An 18791-nucleotide genomic window follows, 5' to 3' on the forward strand; every position below is an offset into this window, starting at 1 on the left:
GGGTGGAGGCCAAAAAATGTCATCGTCTGTTTTGCATTCAGTAGTAACAACAGAATGTTCTGCCTTGTTTGTTGTTTCAGGGTGCCTGAATACAATTGTTATTCATACAATCTTTATCTGTGAACATTTCAAATATGTATTAAAACATACATGGATGTGTACCTACACCAGAGGGGTGTATTTGCATTGCAGTCTTTGAAATTAGTTATTGTAATTTTCTGTGTAAATATTTGTCACTGCAAATACATAAAATTACTATTTATCTGCAGAAAATTGATTGTGTTGTTTAGTCTGAAGCCTGGAGGGTGGAGTCGGTTCATCAGAGAGCTTGAGTTCGTCAGGTCTGTTGATATATTACCCTCACTTCCCTGGATGTTGTTCTTCAGCTTTGGTTAAACTTAGTTAATTGTGCCACACAAGCATCAAGCAAGTTGTACCCAACGCTTTAGCCTTTAATCCTAGCCCCGTAACTTGGAAAGGAAAACATTTCATTTTAACTTGGATTGTTTGCTGTATTTAACAGTGAATAACCACACAAGCAGCACACCTGTGGAACAAACTGAGTCTTATGATGCTGAACTACCTGTGTCATTATGTGAGTTTTAGTGCCCTCTTGTGACTAATCCCTGAACAAAAACATCATGTCTGAATTGTCTGTCAACCACCACAGTATGTTAGATCTACTCCTCCGACCTTAATAATCTGTATGCAATAAAACCACAAGGTGGAGACACTGCACCTGCGCACCGCCTGAGAGCTGAATTATTTCCTCACAGTGAACATGAGTCATAACTAAGTGAACTAAAATTGAGGCATATTTTGTAATATCAGAATAGGAACACAGTAATTACTGAACTTGGCAGCTTTTTTTCTTTTGCTGGTGATGATTTACGACACTGTACTATAAAGTCTGAATGTGCTGGCACTAACACTGTGACTACCACCAGCTTTTGACAGTACTAGTAGTAGCCCATCTACAACACCAGCTGGACGGGTGCCCGGAAGGAGGAGGAAATACTTTGTATCCCCAATTAAACTTGCCCGTAAAACACTGTGATAACATTAATAACACTGTGTTTTATGGATTCTTATGGAAGGAAAAATGTTTTTTTAACATTATAAAGTCACCAAATTAAAACACAAATTCAGTTTATTTTATTATCAACTTTGATAAGTCACTGACATTCTCTCAAAAGCAAATAAATATCACAAATCCCATACACACAAACAGCCCACACACATCATATAACTCCATATACAACTATAGACCTGTGTTTTTTCCAATGTAGATTCATTTCTGTCAATAAGTATCCCTGCTTTAGCTTCTTGCTCTGGTTGTTTATTCATGTCCGTCCACTTTTGGTCCATTTTGACCCTGTCAGGTGTTACTCCAGAGAAAGGCCTTTTTGTCCAGCACACTAGCAAGTTTATGGTTGAAAGGCTGGTGAAATTTCCTGAGAAGGTCTCTGGTGGCTGGAAGCATCGGACCCAGGTTCCTGTCTGCCACTCGCCGGGTGTTAGACATGGGCCGTTTAGTCACTGCTGCCTCCTTCTGCTCTGACAGAGGACCTGCAGGGAAGTGGGACACAAGCTGATTTAAATCCTTAAAAAATATACAGAAACATGGAACAAGGAAGACATGATGTTTCTTTTCTTATATTTAAAAATTTGGACTAAGTATGTAACTGTTGCTGATGTTACTGTAGCATTTTGGATACCTACCTACAGTCAAAAAATCAAAAACTTTCTTGATTGTAACTTTAAGATTGGCAGCGTAGTCTTCAAGTCGAAGAACTAGAATCTGCTCCCTCTGGAAAACTGTCAGCCAGTCCAGTAAGAAGACGATGTACATCCCCAAATTTAGCCTCACCTGTGGCGAAAAAATCAACATCGGAGAAGTCAATATCAGACAAACAGGCCGTAGACAAAATCAGGTAAACAACACATGTAGTTGAACTTTGATGGATAAAGCTGGTGAATCCTTTTTTATTGTCAACAAATCCACTGAAAACACAAGAAAAAAACAAAACATCAATGAACCCATCTACTGACAAGTACTGTGTACACAAGGTCTGGTCTGCTTAAGCCTCCATGACTGAGACCTCCACTGTTGCCCAAATAGAAAACACATATAATGGAAACTGGATTTTAGTGGGCAAATGCACAATTTACTAATGTTTGTGGAAAACTACAGCGGCCAGATTATTTAGGAAATAGGAAAACTCTTTGTTGGTTTAGTTCATTCTCACAGGAGTTGTTGACAGTCAATTAAATAGGTTTAATAGGTTAAATTGTGTTTAAAAGGGTCTTAATCACATCTATAAAAGAGTTCTGCAATCAATACTTGATTTATGAGCTTTTAAAATAACATTAAAGAATAGGACAAAAGCACACGGGGCAGAGACCAAATTATTTCTATGCAAATTACTGCTGAATCAATTAATGGAAACAGTGACTTCACTTATTGGTAGAAAAAAATAAAAATAAATATGTCAGAGACAAATTCATGAAGTTGAACAGCAAAAATGTAATATAATTTAATCCAGGTGTACAGGCACAGTTAATCCTCAAGAGGGCGCCCCAGCACAGTACTGCTGTGAGTGGCACAGAACAGAGGCAAGAGGCATGTACGTAAACAAACACCCTCGGGTTGTTTTTCTGGATGTTTTTGTTGGATCTGTTTGTCGTTTTGGGCTGAGCGGATTGCTGCTTTTACTGGAGTTAATCTCCTCAGATAACAGTGCTGTCACCTACAGGTTATGATTAGTCGTGACCAACTGACAGAGCTCATGCCTAATTATATTCCTGACTGAGCATCTGCCTGATATACAGTAGGATATATGCCAAACGGTCTGACGTGACTTCCCTGCACTTCATAGGAAACAATTCAGTGCTTTTGCATTTACAGCCACTTGCAGGACAGATAACGGTGAGGTGTTTGCTTGCTGTGAGGCATGATTAAATGTGTGTGAGAACATCATCTCAGCTAACCGGCATGGCGTTGGAGAGGCTGGTGTTGTAGACGCACGAACGAAGTGACCTCTCAGACAGGCAAGACTGGAACAACTGCACGGACTCCACGACCTTGATATGGAAGTCCTCCGCTGATTTGTTGGCCATCTTGAAGTACAGGTAGTCAGAGTAAAGCCTGGAAACGGAGTGAGACGGAGCTGTGAGCCAGTTGCACAGATGAAATGACTTGTTTCTGGATGAGCAACAGGAGCTCTGATGTAAAATAAATGTGTTTTTTTTAACAATGATAAATTACTGGAAAACCCCTTTAGAAGCAATCTGAAGCATTGTTGAAATTGTGTCACCGCTGAAAATCGCATCTGTATCCATAAACACAGATGTGAAGATGGATTTCTCTACCTCTCTGCTGGGTCTCTGAGCATGATGATGATTTTTGCACTCGGCTGAACTGAGTGGATGAAGTCTTGTGCCAGGAACGGGGGCTCTGTATCCTCCCTGTCTCCATGGACATAGCTCCAGGCCTGGTTGTCCCACATAGTGGATGCGCTGGCTTCACCTGTCAAGACATTGACAGTCTTGGCATCACCTTGGGTAACAGGAGTTCATTAAAAATGCAGCAAGTAGAACAGACATGCACACATAATGTGGCAAAGGTGAGCAGAATTTCAGATGTTACAGTATAAACACTGCTTACCAGGGAACGTTGTGCTTTGCAAATCCATGCCTGAGCAGCTTTGCAACAGTTCAGTTTTTAAAAATTAATTGGGTAATTTATTATCAGTTCCCATGCAAAATCCAACTCAGTTTTTTTTCCACTTCAGCAAACAAAGCCAATCAAAAAGAGTCATCCTGACTGCAAAACTTCACAAAAGCAAATAAAATCGCCTTTGGAGCCAAGTTAATATTAAAGATTGGCCTTCAAAAGATCAATACTGCTTCATTCTGTGAATTTAAAATGTTCATTAGTGGCCATCCCCCACTGTTTCCACTGAGTTTGGCCCAGGTGAGCAAAGCTTTCATCCAACCACATTTATAATTACAGATGTACAACACCACCCAAAGGCCTGTGAGCTTCTCTGTGCACTTCTAAAGGCGCTTGTTCTCTTACAATAATATCTAGAATAATGAGAATGGTATTTCCCTCCGGCTCTTCACATGAGCGCAGCCGTGAGACTGAGGTCAGCCTCAAAATGAGCAAAGCCTGACAATAAAGGAAAAAGAAGACAAAGTAGACCCGCAATTTGAATCATGCTCAGGATCCAATTGTCTGGATGTTCAAAGGTCCTCACAAAACAACAAATGAAAACTACAAAGGCAAAAGAGATTCTTCTATCCGATGCACAATGGGTGCTAACAATACCAAATCATACCCACCCACGCACAAACACTTTGACATGTGTTCACCTGTTATGAGCTGGAGTGCGCTGTGGTCTCCAGATGAATTTCCACTAAATCCTGCTTGAATGTTTCTGGCTGCCAAGTCAAACAGATCCAGGTAATCTTCCACAGGAAAACTTTCCTGGAAGCCATCTTTGAAACGGATATAACCTACATGGAGAATAGCATTCATTATATCATTTATAGACTTCCTCACCATAAAAGTAGATTAATAGATTGTATAAGCTTTAGATTTCAAAAAAAGGAAAATATTACAAGCTTAAGTCACTGTTCTGGTCAAGTCTAACTGCAGATACATGAGAATTTGACTGTTTTGCGGAGAGACAAACAGGCCAACAACAGACACATACAAAAGTTATACAATAGGTTATAAAATGTACAAGAGTGCCCTTAGATTATGTGTAAATATGCAGCACTTCCTGCAGGCAACTCACAGTAAAAGCCCTCCAGGGAAGAGAATTAATGGAGCCTTTTATCACTAAGCAGCTGCAGAAGGTCCTCGGTTATAGCCCGTGGTAGTACTTTAGCTTAACCTTATTTTAGCTTGCATTTTTATACTGCTGAATTGGAATTTCCTATGATAAATTATGTGTTTAATTTTGCTTGTGAATCCTGAGTCAGAATTTTATGTTTTGAACCTTGTGTGGAAAATAGCAAGAAAACAAAACACAAAACTGACATTGAAAAGACACCAACACTGTTATCCAAATCAGAGGCAGGGGGAAGGAAAAAGGACACGAAAAGGTCATCGAGTGTTTTTCACAGTGTTAAAATGGGAGACATCAGAGTTCTTGGGTAATTAGCATATTAAATGTCTTGCCAAGAGGTAGATGAGAAAATTGATACCACTATCTGTCCGTATGGTTAGCTTAGCTTAGCATAAAGACTGGAAACAGGGAAAGAGATGGCCTGGTTCTGTCCAAGGATGACAAATTTCGCCTGCCAGCACCTCCAAAGAACACATCCAACACATAATTTCACATATTTTCCACTTTCTGAGGTAACTTCTGTCATTCCTGGGAGGCTTGCAGCTAAGGCTCAATATTTAACACGTTGCAGTGCATCTCATTTGTTTAGAGAAAGTAGAACAGTCAAACAACAAATTGTGGTTTTATGGGAGGGTTGCCATGGTTATTGTTGCTATACTTCTTGGACAGAAGCAGTGACTACCTGAGTCCCCCGCTGGTCGACCATTAACCTCATGCTGACCACATTTCCTGCACTCGAGAGGGGGGTAAAGATGGTATTGAACTTTAATAAGTAGCTACATTGAACAGTCGTTGCTATGTTTGTCCTTTCTTTTGTAACTATTAATCGATCATCAATCAACTCTAATAACACTTTAAAAAAAGAATTAAAGCAAACTGATCAAACACATCTCCTGATGACTTACCGAAGCGTTTCCTGGTCCACCAGTGTGGCTCCTTCATGGTGTTGAACTTGAGCTCTGGATGCAGCAGCAGTCTGTGAAACAAGTCAGTCGTGCCGCACTTTGGTTGGCCGATGATGTAGAAGTACGGCAAGCAGCGCAGACGAAACTGCTTGCCGTCCCTGTGGTACAGGTGCTGCTGGAAGTCGGTCCTCAGGTGATCACACACAGTCTTAAAGCTCTTTGAGCGCAGAGTAAAGAGGTTCCTCTTGTACGGATCCATGCCCAGTTCACCAGAGAACTCCTTGTACCAGCAAGGGCTCTTGATGCCGGGCAGGAAGTGGCGAGGGATCGCAGTGAACAACTGCAGAGGGGAAGATGACAAAATTAGCAAAACAGAGCATGGTCAAAATAAGAGTAAAGACGTAAAGAAATAAATGGAAATGACAAGCCCATAGGCCATTTATTCATTGGATTATTATGACCCATAGTTACGTTTTGTTTGAAGGCAACATCTACTGGCTGTGGTGATTAGGCCAGATGTGTGATGACGTAGTATAAAGAGTGACAAAGACTTCTATGCAGGAGAGTGGGGTTTGATTCCCATATGAACCTAGCGCTCAAAAAGCTTTGTTTATGCAGGAGTCTTTAACAAAGCATTCATGTCATTATTCTTGTAGCCATGACAAACAAAATTGGTCAGATGTTGAAAAAGTAGACTACGCTACTTATTTTAACCAAACTGTATGACCTTTGTTGTTAACCAAGTGCTTTATCGTGCCTAAACCCAATGATGACAGTCGCTACGCTAGCACAGTGGTGTCTTTATTATGGTAGCCATGACAACCATGTTTCGTTTGGGGAAACGCTTAATATGCATCGTATGTGAGAGGTTAGAAAAATGACCTTTGTGGTCGTTACAAAAATGTTTAGGTTGGAGGACTCCAAAATAACAGAAATACTGTCTAATACAGTGTAGTCCGTTGGTAAATCACGATTTGGAGACACATTGTTTCATGTCTGTTGAATCAGACCAGAGGTAACATTTGTCATTCATGTGAAGCTTGCAGCTGCCGGAGGAGGCCCCTCAACATTGTTCACCTTTAGTATCTGTGGGCTTGAGAGGTGGGTGGTAGCAGCAGGTGGCTGGCAGCAGCAGCTGTTTTCACCTTCAGTTCATGTGGCTTCTTGCTGTACGACAGCAGTTACGGCTTCTCATGCCATAAAAATGATCAAAAAACCCCCATAATATAGAGCCACATGGCATGACTTTGCAATCGTCACAATTTTAGCTTGTTTGTGCAACTGTGAGTTTCTTTATGTTGCTTCAAAAAGCCAAGTTAGATAGTCACATTGCAAGGCCTACGCTGACACACCCCACTAATTGGTATTCATCTTACTTACTCACATGTGTTGCTGCCCTGTGCGATTGTGATTTACAGTGTAGCTGCCAGAATTAATGATGCCCTTTCCATAAACACTGGGAAATGATGTAAAGTAAAGAAGAAAAGTATGATGTGAACATGCACCGATGGCTGGAGAATTACAGCTCATTAGCACATAGTAACAGCAGTCAGCGGACCCCTAGCAACACTTGTGGCATATAATCTGATGTTTACTTAACAGCTCTACAACCTTTGGCTCTAAAACCATGAAGTTGAATCAACACCTCTGACAGACTCGACACTGATTATTATGAGCTTCAGCAAACAAGCACCTACTGCAGGGTTGATTGTAAAAGTGTTTTGTCACTGTCAGTCTCCTGCAACTCACATGTATTCTCACAAAAATAAAGGAATCACATACTGGCCACTTATTAACAGTTTTCAGTGTAGCGTCTGAGTCATTTGCCAATATGTTTTTGTTATGTTGGGTGAAAACATTGTGTCATCGCAGACTGAAACTTTAACAAAAACAGGTTTTTCCATAGTTGGTCAACAGCAAATATGAGTCAGACTTACATGCGGGTCTGTTTCAATGACGACCTTTTCATCGGGCACCGTCCTGGGTGTATAATCCAGTTTGGAGCTGATGATCTTCACCAGCAGTTTCATGTCTATTAAAGTCTTTTCAGAGGAGACGTCAGCCGTTGCTGTGTTCGTTGGGATGACCACAGGTCTGAGCTGATAGGGTGCTGGGGTGAACAAAAGTCCCTTCTTGTCCCACGGCAGGATGTAGGAGGCCATGATGAGGAACGTCAGCGTCAATCCCAAGAGGAAGCTGACGAGTCTAATTTTTGAGATGCTCCGCAGGTTAGCCAGTGAAGGTAGGGGAGCCCATTTGGAGTCCAGGTTTTCAGGCATGCTTGTGTGCCTGAAATCAAAAAATGTCCTAACAGGCCTTTTCCCATAACTCCCAGGCCCGGGCAAGCCGTGGAGGCTGCAATTGTGGTCCCTTTGGGTATTGCTCCCATATTTGCAGTCCGATAGTGACATACTGACATAGAGGCAGAACGGGCATGTAGAACGAGGTGCTGAGAAATTATTCTCTCAGAAAAAAAGAAAAAAAAAAAGATTCAGGTTTCACCTACAGGCGGTTGTGTGTCCTGATGTGGCCATTTATTACAGTTTTTAATCTGCAGGTCATCATTTGTCTTCATTTCTTACATGCTCCCCAGTCCTTAGCAGGCCCTCCTATAAATCAGAAACAGTTGTTAAAACATGGCACATGACTTTTTGTGTGTGTGTGTGTGTGTGTGTGTTGTTTTCTTTGCACCAAAAGTGCAGCAGCGTAGTTTCCTTTGAAGTATTTTAGTCATCTCCCATAATTCCAAGAAAGGTGGTATGCACATTTTTAATATTAGGGTATTTAAGGGAGCTTTATTTCCCCTATGAAGCATCAGTATTTGAATTTCAGACTACACTCCCCTCTATAGCATGAGTCAATTATAAAACGTTTGAGGTCGGCTGCAGAGTGTGTGTGGTCTGTTGTATGGAGAGCCCTGGCCTTATGATGAGGGATATATAGCACATGCAAAGACAAGCTCTACTAAAAGACTTTCAAGGTCAGCATAATAGTTACTCTGTAATTCAAAACTATAAATACACAATTATTCTCTGTGAGGTACGAGCCTGCTGAGAGCTTTATTTTGTTAACCTGAAAATACAATTCTCAACATCAAGGTTTTTCACAGTGAGAACCACGTTAGGTATTGATGCAGGTGGACACGCAGTGTGGCAAGCTGTTTTCTTTGCACGCCACATGAATAATAAGAAAGTAGCTTTATTATTTCAAGGGTCCAGTGGTAGTAAATTCCAGAAATCAAAGTGTAAAATGCTTTTTAAAACATGTCCTCGGCCTGTAAGATATTTATTTTTCTTTTGTCGCAGAGTTTGTAAGATTTTATGGTCCCACTGGATCAGGAAATGAAATTCTGCTCCAGTTCTAGCGAACTTCATCATGCAGCATTTTCTAATTTTACTGTGTTTTCTTTCTTGCTTCTTGCTCAACAGGGGGCCTGTTAAAGTGAAGCCGCAAATACAAATTATGTGACTCGGTATGTTCACACTTGGATCATTAAGGTGCCAATTCAATAACTAAAAAAAACCCCATCCAACTCAGTCAGCAACTAACATCAAAAAGAGAAACTCAAAGCAGCTCACAACCATTCAAATATTGCACAGACAGTGTAGCCAGCTGGAGAAGTGACTGGCAGGTTGCCACCATAACTGTAGGGCAGGTTTGTTCTGTAGACTACAGTAGTTGTTACTGACATTAGATTCATTGGCCAACGCTGTCAACTAGACGTCATAGGTCACGGAAGAAGTTTTTAAAGGTTATTGGCAACAGTCAGTGAGTGAGAACCGCCTCTGTTTACCCCCCTAAGTAATGAAACTCACAGGCTTCTGGGAAGTGTAATTATAAAAGTTCAGTTTAGTCATTATGAGGATTACTTAATGCCCAGCCAATAATAAAAGAAAAAATTGAATCATATCTTGTGTCACTCTAAAGGGAATCTGAGAAATATAACCCTGATGTCATAGTGATCAGGGTGAGGATTATCTCAACCTGGGCTTTGACTCACATTTTTTATCACAGATCCCATGTTACAAATTGGGCCGGGGTTAGAGAAGCAGCAGGATGATGAAAGACACGGTTATATTATCAGAGGAGTAGTGTGCAGTGTTTTTGCAGCTTGACACATCATAGAGAGTCAAAGTCAGGATATCTCGGCGTTTAACCATTGTTTTGTTTTTCATCCTCTCTATTTCGACCCCTTGACTTTATAGATGTTTACTGGGACACATTTTCAAAAGTCATAATCCTAATAATCTAACACAATGTCTTCTTGATTCCTACAACCTCCCCCCGTGTTGTCCGCATCTGAACGCAGCAACAACGCCATAGATTTTGGGTTACACCGCCAGAAACGTCTGCTTTAGTGCGTAGTACTTGCTGGATGTGCGCTCAAAGGGCTTGAAAAGTCCACATGAAAGCCCTCACACACTTGCAGGTTTCATAATGGGACAGCTGAGCCCTTGCAGATTTATCAGGAATGCACAGCAATATCTGCGAGCTTACGTGGGTAGACAGTGGGATTGGCCGAAGAACTTACGCTTGATCCTTCTTGAGGTGTTAAGAGCCTCGATTAATGAAATATTAGTAGACGCAGGTGGGCTTTTTAAAATGCCAACAGCAACACTTGCCAAATACGACAGTGACAGTAGCTGGTAGTTATTAGCAAATGATTCTGCCTCTGATACTAACCCCGATTCCTGGCTTTGTGTTATATCTCTTGTACCTCCATATTTTGATGTAGCTCGGATGATTTTTAATGATGTGCGAAACTTCACATTAATGAATATGAGCTCTGTGGTCTCGTTTTATTCGTGCCTCTGCATATCTTTACTTTCAGGTAATTGTTATCTCTTCTCTTCTCTGTAACTATTAATCTATTATTCCCATTAAAAATTAATCTCTGGTTGGATCAAAAATTCAAAGTGGGAAAGAAGAGAGAGATTTGGAAATGTGACAGAGCGTAAAGAGGACAGTGAGAGTCAAGGGTAAAGCACGAAGTGGAGAAGCGAAGCAGCAGAGGTGAGAAAAACCGTGTGAGAACGAGCAGAGGAGCCAGCCTTTAGACCTCTTTGATCTAAAAATCGATCAGTGGTGGGGAGCAAACAGCAGGTGGGATTGACTGAGGTGAAAGCCCACCATCAAAAATCCTGCTGACTCAAAATGAAAAAACCTGCATTAATCATTGCATTACACGCCTTTGTTGCTCTAAGTGCACAAAATGTCAAGACTGATCTGGTATTACAGCCAGAAAGGGTTATTACTCATGTTGTTGGTAGCAATGCGCTGGGCTAATGTTGTTTGTCAGATTATCTGAAGTCTTGTAGACCCGGAGCTTGATGATGTAATTTCATCCAGCACCTCATACAGTGCAGTAAATATAAGCCACACTGAAAATATACCCTACCACCAGTATACGTTGTTCGTTTTTTATCCTATACAGCTACTGTACTGGTTTTTATCTTTATCCTTGGCGTGTTGTATATTGTGTATTACTCCCTATTCTCTAAGGTTACCATACCCACTATTAGACCTGCAACATAAATTGTTCATAAACACAAATCCGTCATCTAGAGCTTGTAGCAACGCAATTGAAATTCAGCAAGTTCAGAAATTCTAGTGGGATTGTGAAGAGATATAAAAGCTATTCTTTCTAGAAGCGGGTGTGTAATCTGTAAAAGATTTATTTGGTTTTGTGAACCATACTTTATGAACCAAGTTATTATGTCCATTGCATTCAAAAGAAAAACAAACACACCTTTATTTCTTGTCTTTTCTACAGTGATTCCAAACCCCTGAAGCGTTCATGTTTTGACAGTTGAGTGGTCCATCCCACACTCTGGACTTAATCAAGATATTACAACACTTGTGGGATAGATTTAGTCCTGGCTTCGATATTCATGGGCCACAGAGAATTAATGCTAATATTTTCAGGGATCTCTTTACCTTTCTGGTAGTGGCACTAACAGTCAAAGTTTTCCCATTTGTAGAAAGGAAATGTCAGGAATTGATGGGCAGATTGCCACAGAGTTTAAAGAGCACATCTGTGTTCCCATTTTGTGTTTATCCATTTTGGACACCGAGTATTCCTCTTGCTCCATCGACAGGTCAAAATCAAATTTGCCCAAGATATTCAATGAGCTAACAAGGAGGATCCTATCAAATTTATTGAATCTATTCAGGCTGAGTGGCTAAAACTATTTGATTTCACTGACTCTGTGTTTATAACACCACACATGACATGAGGTCAATGATGCAAGATGTTTTTGTATATAATTAACTGACTTGAAAATCCCACTTGATGTTTTGCTCTCCTGTCTGACCATAATGTGTGATTTGTTTGCTCCAACCTAACCCACGACATTACGATTTGAAATGATGCCTTAGGTTGTATTCAGTGTTTTGAAAACACAAGTCTCTTTACGCCTCATGAATCAGTTGAACTTGAACCCTTATGTCTTTATCACTTTATCTTTCGTCTTATCTTAAAACAGACACTCAAGGGAAAGTCGTGGCTCTCCAACGTTATTGGGATTCACCATCTGGGAGACTTGGATGCATGTACTGTAGTCAATGTTGAGATATTTCACTGAATAAGTCAAACTTTTGACCCGCTGGTTGTGCAAGAGGAAAAGTCATCAAAGTCATAAGAATTAACCCTTTAGGCACTGTCAATATATGCACCAAAGCTAGTAGTAATTTAATCAGTGAGTCAGGGCAACAATGATTTAGCAATAGAGACTTAAAATTCACTTATTTGGATGAAAATCTCCGAGATGACCACTTTACTGGTGCAAGACATAAATCAGAAGATAAGCAACATCAGAGAGATTCATCCTCTTAAGTGACAAAAACATATACACATTATTTACTGGAGAATCCATCCTGTAGTTATTGAGATGTTCCTGTGAACCAAACCACCACACACAATGATGGACGTTTCTTAATTACGTACATAGTAGGTTTAATAAGTAGTTGTTGAGCAAACATTGTCGAATAGGTCATTTTGAAGAGCTGCTAATGAGAACGTTTGTTTTTTTGTTACCTTTGAGATAATGAGTCTTTACCCTCGGCGTAGAGGCCACTGAGCCACACAGAGGCTGTTGTGAAATACGTTGTTTACTGATTTGTAATGACAATGTGCTCAGCTGTGATAAAGGTCCAGCATATCAGTAGCTTGTGGCCGGTGCGTGGGCAAACCATAAAGCTTGTTATTTTTAATTTGCAGCAGCTGCAAGGATTCAACAGCTTTATGTTCGATATAGAATTCAACCTTTTTTTTTGCTGCTGATATATATGAACAATTACGACTTCTAAAGTACAGCCCTGATAACCTTTTCTGTGCTTCCAACTATTCCTGCCTCCTTCAGATAAAAAGACTTTTATGCATCTGCCTGATTTGTTCATTGAAATTGTTGGGGGTGTTGAATAGAGTGCAGGTTATTACATGGGAGTGTAAAACCCCACACTCCCTACACCACATACACAAAAAAAGGCATGCTCATTACACACTATCTGCCTGTCTTGCACCCTCTCATTTATCCCCTTCTATCTACCCTTCATGACAAAATGATGCCAATCAGCCGCTGCTGCAATGACACCAACTACACTGCAAATGAAAATCAGCATCCCTGCAGAGCTCTTCCAGGGAGAAAATGCTGCGCGCCGTATGCAGATGTAGAGCTCTGTCAAGCGTCGACATTATGAAATCTTAGCATGAACTAGAGCTTGTACAAATGTGACGAACGCATCGAGGAGAATCAGTGTCAGCACAAAATCAGCTGAAGAGAGGGGAGACAATCACTTGGCGCTCAATCCAGGCACATTTTCTCACCTTGCTCTGAAACATGTTTTAATCATGTCTTCATGTTTATAACTATGTAAACACATTCTGGCCTTGTACAGTACACTGTGTGACTGGGACTTGGCTGGATCCCAGTTCCCCAGAAATAGGAGCCACAAGAGAAACCAATGCCACAAAAGGACATAAGACAGTCTCCCTGCCGATGGGGAAGATAATCAAAGATGGAGGTAGTACCAAACAACTGCAGTAATAGTAAAGTAACAGTAAAACTTATTCTCTGTGGATGAACAAAAAATCAAAAGTTGAATTGCTGTTATTGGTGAAAACATTATTACAGCTGTGTATCACTGTTATTATGTCCATTATAGCAACCAGTCTGACAGCACATGAACACAAACTGTTCCTGGTCTCTCTCTCTCTCTCTTTTCCAGTTCTCTCCTCTCGGCCCGATCAGTCAAGGCAGCCACCAACTCTCAGTTCAGGTGTTATCAGAGGTTTCTTCCTTATATTTTCCAAGCACTTGTTTATGGTGGCAGCTGTTGAGTGTCTCTCTATAATACTGCAATATCTCTTGACCCCTTCTTTTTATGTGCCATGAGATAATGTACATCCATGTCCTGATTTGGTGTCCTTAAGTAAAACTGAATCGAGCTGCTCCCCGCTGGGAGGTACTCAGAGATCAGCTTTTATTTTCTTTCTCTGGCCGATTTCACAGTGAGATTATGGATGAAATCTTGGCAGGAATCGTAAAAAAGCTCCATGAGAGCGCAAACAACTCAGGAAGTGGGCTTCATCCATCTCATCATGCTAGACTAGTCCCCTTCCTTTCCTTTCTTCATTCCCACTAAGAGAAAAGATCAGCGGGTTGAGTTTCTGTCACTGGAGAGTGATGTTTGCCTTCACAGGAATCTGACTCCTTAATGGGTGAAATAAGCAGGCTGTTGAAGCAGTAATACACCCTGAACAAAACAGACGGATGCTAAGAAAAGCACCAGAAATATTAAACCTCTTGTTTAACAGTGGTGTCTCTCTTGATCACACAGGTCACCACAGTCCACCTGGACATCTGGAGTGCAGATGTGGTCCTCTGTTAAACTGCATAGTTGTGAATGCATATCCATGTATATATTTGGATGCATATGTTTTTCTTATAGCAGCTGGTTGTTTGCTTTAGCAGCACTTTGAAACCGATGTAAATGTTAATAAGGAGCGGAAACATGTGAAACGTTTGCCCTACTGTTTAGGGGGTGTGAGGGTTAAGGAATGGGCGGGTCTGAAGAGCGGTGTCTGTCGCTTAAAGGGTTATTCCCCTTTTTACAACTTGGGTATATTCCCACTTTTGGACACTGTCTGCTTCTATTGGCTAACGTTGTATTGACTAAGTTAGTTGCCCATTGTGATAATCAATTAGGAGAGTTCATGGTTCTTGGGAAATGTACATATTTTTTTGCTGCTTTGTGGGACAAAATTAAAAGGTATGGACACTACTGTATGTCAAAATCAGCTCACAGGCCAGCACTATTTTAGGAGGCTTGGTAAATTGGCTTGGGTGTTAAAACCAGTGGGTTTACTTTGGGTCATAATTCTTCAACTCACCTACTTTATCTTCCAGAATACGTTGGACTAATCTGGGGATTTGTTTAAAGTCTGTTTGATCGTCTGACGGCTTGAGTTTGTTGCCTCATCTGACACTTTAATCCCAGATCTCAACAATTAACTTGGCGAGTGCAATGTTCACCAAAAGACGCAAAACCAAAGTAGTAATAAGCTATGACCACAAATTACCCTTTAGTGTACTCTATTTCCTTTCATTTTATTGTTTTGTTTATTTCACTTCAGCTATGATTGTAAAATTATCATGTTGGGATCAAAAAGCTCTTTAAGACGAGACTGAACAAATCTTTTAATGTACTGGTGATTACGGGCATGGTTTAACATGATTTATTGTCGATAACACTGTGATACCATTCCAACATGGCAATGAAACAACATGTACTTCGTCTTTGGAGTCACTAGGACATGATGAATCATACTGTAGCAAAGCCTGCCAGTTACATCTTAGCAGGCAAACCCCTCAGCCTCATCACTACCTGATTCTTCCCACTGATTAGTCAAATCAGTGGGAGGAAAGTGAAGAAAGCTTGGCTGAGCTTCGGTCAGCAACCAAAGCTCGATGTTCGCCGTGAACCCATTTGAAACCGGAATTTCAGGAGTGTCTGATCACGTCGAAACAAAATCACTTGGAGACAGACAGAACCTGTCAGCTCTGTTCAACGGCCGCTGCTTTTTATTGTTTGTTGAGACCTGCTACTGTAGACTAGATCCCGTTTTCACATACAGACACTGAAAACATTGCCCCGCGACGTGCTGAAGCCTGACGGTACTTGTTGGGTTTCTTTATTAACTTTTGTTAGCCAAACGCTGTTCACACGCTCAGTATGCATCTAAAAGGTTGTCAAGAGGTAACAGGAATATGTTCATACTTGTGAAAACATTATTCTATTTTTTAAGCCTTTCTAATTAGACTGTAATTATGTCATCAACGTAATGAACACAGGACATCTTCCTGTATGAGTCGCTTGTAACTCCTATGCCTACAATTCACTTGGAGAACTGCCTGATCCTACAGTACATTATAATGTTTTAATGAATTAAAGAAAATATTCATCTTGGATCTCTCTCAGGGAAACAGCACATACACAGCTACAGGTTAATTAGTTGTTATTTTTACTCGCAGGTGAAATCATTGAGCACAGATTCAAAATTTACTTTCAGTAATTAAGGGTAACATTTTAAGTTAAGTGTTAGAAGAACATTTTATTACTGTAGAGACTGAGCCTGGTTTCTGAACCAGTGGGAGTCGAAGTGACGTGAGTACAGTACAAACTCACATACTTTTATAATATGATTGACGAAGTTTAAAAGTTGGCTTACAGTACGGTGAACCAGCCTCGCTAAAAACAGTTGGAAAAAACACAGAGCCAATCTCACATTACTGAGACTCGTTGTCATCTCAGGTTAGAAACTAATCAACTCTTGAAATAGAACGTGGAGCTTACGCCAAAACACTTGAGTATCATGCAATCCTCCCACATTCCTAATGCTCTCTGTTACAGAATCCTTTTCTTCCATTTGTGGTGGACCCCCAGAGTCCAGTCTAAACAATCTGATATGGTACAGCTCTCTCGCTCTCCCTCTCCCCGCTCATACTTTCAGCATTACCTAACCCTTTACGAACATCGGCCCCTGCCAAAAGAAGCATGGCTATGACATCTCAGCAGCTCCAGACAGTTGTTCCACAAACTTGCGGGGCAACCTAAAACCTTCCTGCCCATGGACCAGACCAGCTGCAGCCTGAGAGAGTGGGGGGTGGGGGTGAGGGTGGTGGGGGGGGTTTGTCCTGGGTGTGTTCAGGAGAGTTACTGTACAGTATGGGGCATGGAGAGGTGCTACAGTTTACACACTGCCTCCTCCTCATTAACAATAAAATACAACTTTAGTCATTTAGAAGCTCCACTCAGCGCCCAAAGGTCAACTGGCCTACCTGTCAGGACCTCCGCTCTGCAGCCCCCTTTTTATTCGACTAGAATGGGGGGAAGGCACGGGAGTGAAATGAGCTAAATGTCAGAGACAGTGCGTGCACACAAACATCTCACACATCACACGCTTTCACCCCAGACTTTCAAACCAAACCTCTGCAACGAGCTGGAAAAAGAAAACACAAATCACTTCATGGCTTGTTTACTGGGATGCATGAGAGAAACCGTTTAGGCTTAATGGAAGGAATTAGCCGAGAGAATCTTAGATGCTGACAGACTTGCTCTCCGGGTTGTTATGATACAATAAACAGAATAATAATTACAGTACTAGACATGTGCAAGATCCTGTGGAGCACGTATACAAATGTTTATGGCAGTTTATCTTCGCCTCATAACACATCTTGTCTGTGCCTCGGTCTCTGCTGGTGGAGTCTTTTACCCCCCAGAGACATGACACTGAGATATTCTGCAGCTGCTCAGTGAGGGAGAAAATTTGACCAAGAGAACGAACGCAACTCTTCACTCCTTTAATGCCAAGACTCAGATCCACCAGTGTTACTTTGAGGGACTCTACACAGCACAGTTGTGTTATTTAATCTCATTTAAAACATTTGCATGTTGTGTTTGTAATGCCGGGTTTAGTTAAGACTATTATTGTGTGTTGCTGCAGAGCTGTCTTTTCACACACACAGCTTTACTCTAAGTTTGAAGACACATAGCCACAACTTTATCTTTTAGATTAGTGATAAGGAGGTGAATTAGAAACTAAACTTATAGATAAATACTAGTAGAATGGATAGTAAAAAATGGCACTAAAGTAACAACAACAACAAAAGAGCCTTTCCCTATAATCTTTCTGTAACTAATGATGTTTCTAAGCAAAGATACTCACTCAGTTGAGTCGTTTGAACCCGGGCGTCTCTCTTGCAGCCGCTCCTCACGATCCGCGCTGACCGGCAGTGCTCAAAGCGACCTGACAGGTGTCTGTGTGTGAAACTCCGAGTGAAATCAAACGATCAGTGAACGGATCCTCAGCATGGACACTGTTCATTTTTTGAACCCGAAAGAAAGAAAAAAAGAGAAGAAAACGCCGCCTGGGTTTTGTCGCGGAAATGCGAGACTTTCCGGAGTCTCCATCTGACTGAGCTCCCCCTCATGCGCGCAACAGAGGGAGGGGAGAGAAGAGAGAGGGAGGCAGGGGGGAGGTGGGCGCGCATGTGGAGCAGCGCAGTTTAAACAGCAGCGGCAGAAGAACCAACCCATCTACATTTCAGACACGAAACGCGTTTATTGATTAGATTTTGACGCGCCGCCGTGATGAATGGTTGGAGATATTACTTTGAAAAACAAATCAGCAGATGCAGCTTTACGTCTGCCAGAGGATCCTCACAGGCCGCAGCAGCTGTGCTGAGGGTTAAAATGGGAAAATAGTTCACCCATCTTTGTGTTATTAGCAGCACACGATTGAATTAAGTTTAACAAAAGTAGCCATCTGGATCCCCAGCTCAAAATCAGCGACAGGAAGTGCATCTGCTGCCTGTTTAAGTTACTGCAACATATTTAGGGTTTGAGACTAAATTGTGATGCAAAGTGGCCATGGATGGTCCATTTTATTGAATTTGGTTGCATCATGTTGGTCTATGTTTTGACCATACAGACTCCCACTTTAACTATACACAGTAGCCCTCAAGCA

The 18791-nt window shown here is 41.3% G+C and overlaps 1 protein-coding gene across 2 annotated transcripts; it reads right to left on the reverse strand.

The window, feature by feature from the left end:
* Window positions 1-1032: 1032 nt before the first annotated feature.
* Window positions 1033-18202, reverse strand: LOC310998521 (carbohydrate sulfotransferase 15-like). 2 transcript variants are annotated; one of them, XM_083988628.1, is made up of 8 exons: window positions 17991-18202; window positions 7702-8373; window positions 5765-6104; window positions 4378-4521; window positions 3373-3529; window positions 2992-3148; window positions 1723-1870; window positions 1033-1569 (listed from the first exon to the last, which is right to left on the reverse strand). In XM_083988628.1, the coding sequence occupies exons 2-8, from the start codon at window positions 8173-8175 to the stop codon at window positions 1379-1381; spliced, it is 1611 nt and encodes a 536-aa protein (XP_083844754.1). In that variant the 5' UTR covers window positions 8176-8373; window positions 17991-18202; the 3' UTR covers window positions 1033-1378. The 2 variants fall into 2 exon arrangements, with proteins under 2 accessions (XP_083844754.1, XP_083844753.1); XM_083988627.1 differs by having other exon boundaries at window positions 3373-3559.
* Between the last annotated feature and the right edge of the window lie 589 nt (window positions 18203-18791).

This window comes from Trachurus trachurus, assembly GCF_905171665.1.
Source record: "Trachurus trachurus genome assembly, chromosome: 15".
In the NCBI taxonomy this organism is placed as follows: Eukaryota; Metazoa; Chordata; class Actinopteri; order Carangiformes; family Carangidae; genus Trachurus; species Trachurus trachurus.

Bases quoted from the DNA above. Each gene is read 5' to 3' on its own strand.
- LOC310998521 (XM_083988627.1), bottom strand. From the start codon at position 8,175: ATGTCACTATCGGACTGCAAATATGGGAGCAATACCCAAAGGGACCAC. The intron at 6,105-7,701 runs GTAAGTCTGACT...TCCCCTCTGCAG, and splicing joins TCATTGAAACAGACCCGCAT to TTGTTCACTGCGATCCCTCG. The intron at 1,570-1,722 runs GTAGGTATCCAA...ACTTCCCTGCAG, and splicing joins TTTTGATTTTTTGACTGTAG to GTCCTCTGTCAGAGCAGAAG.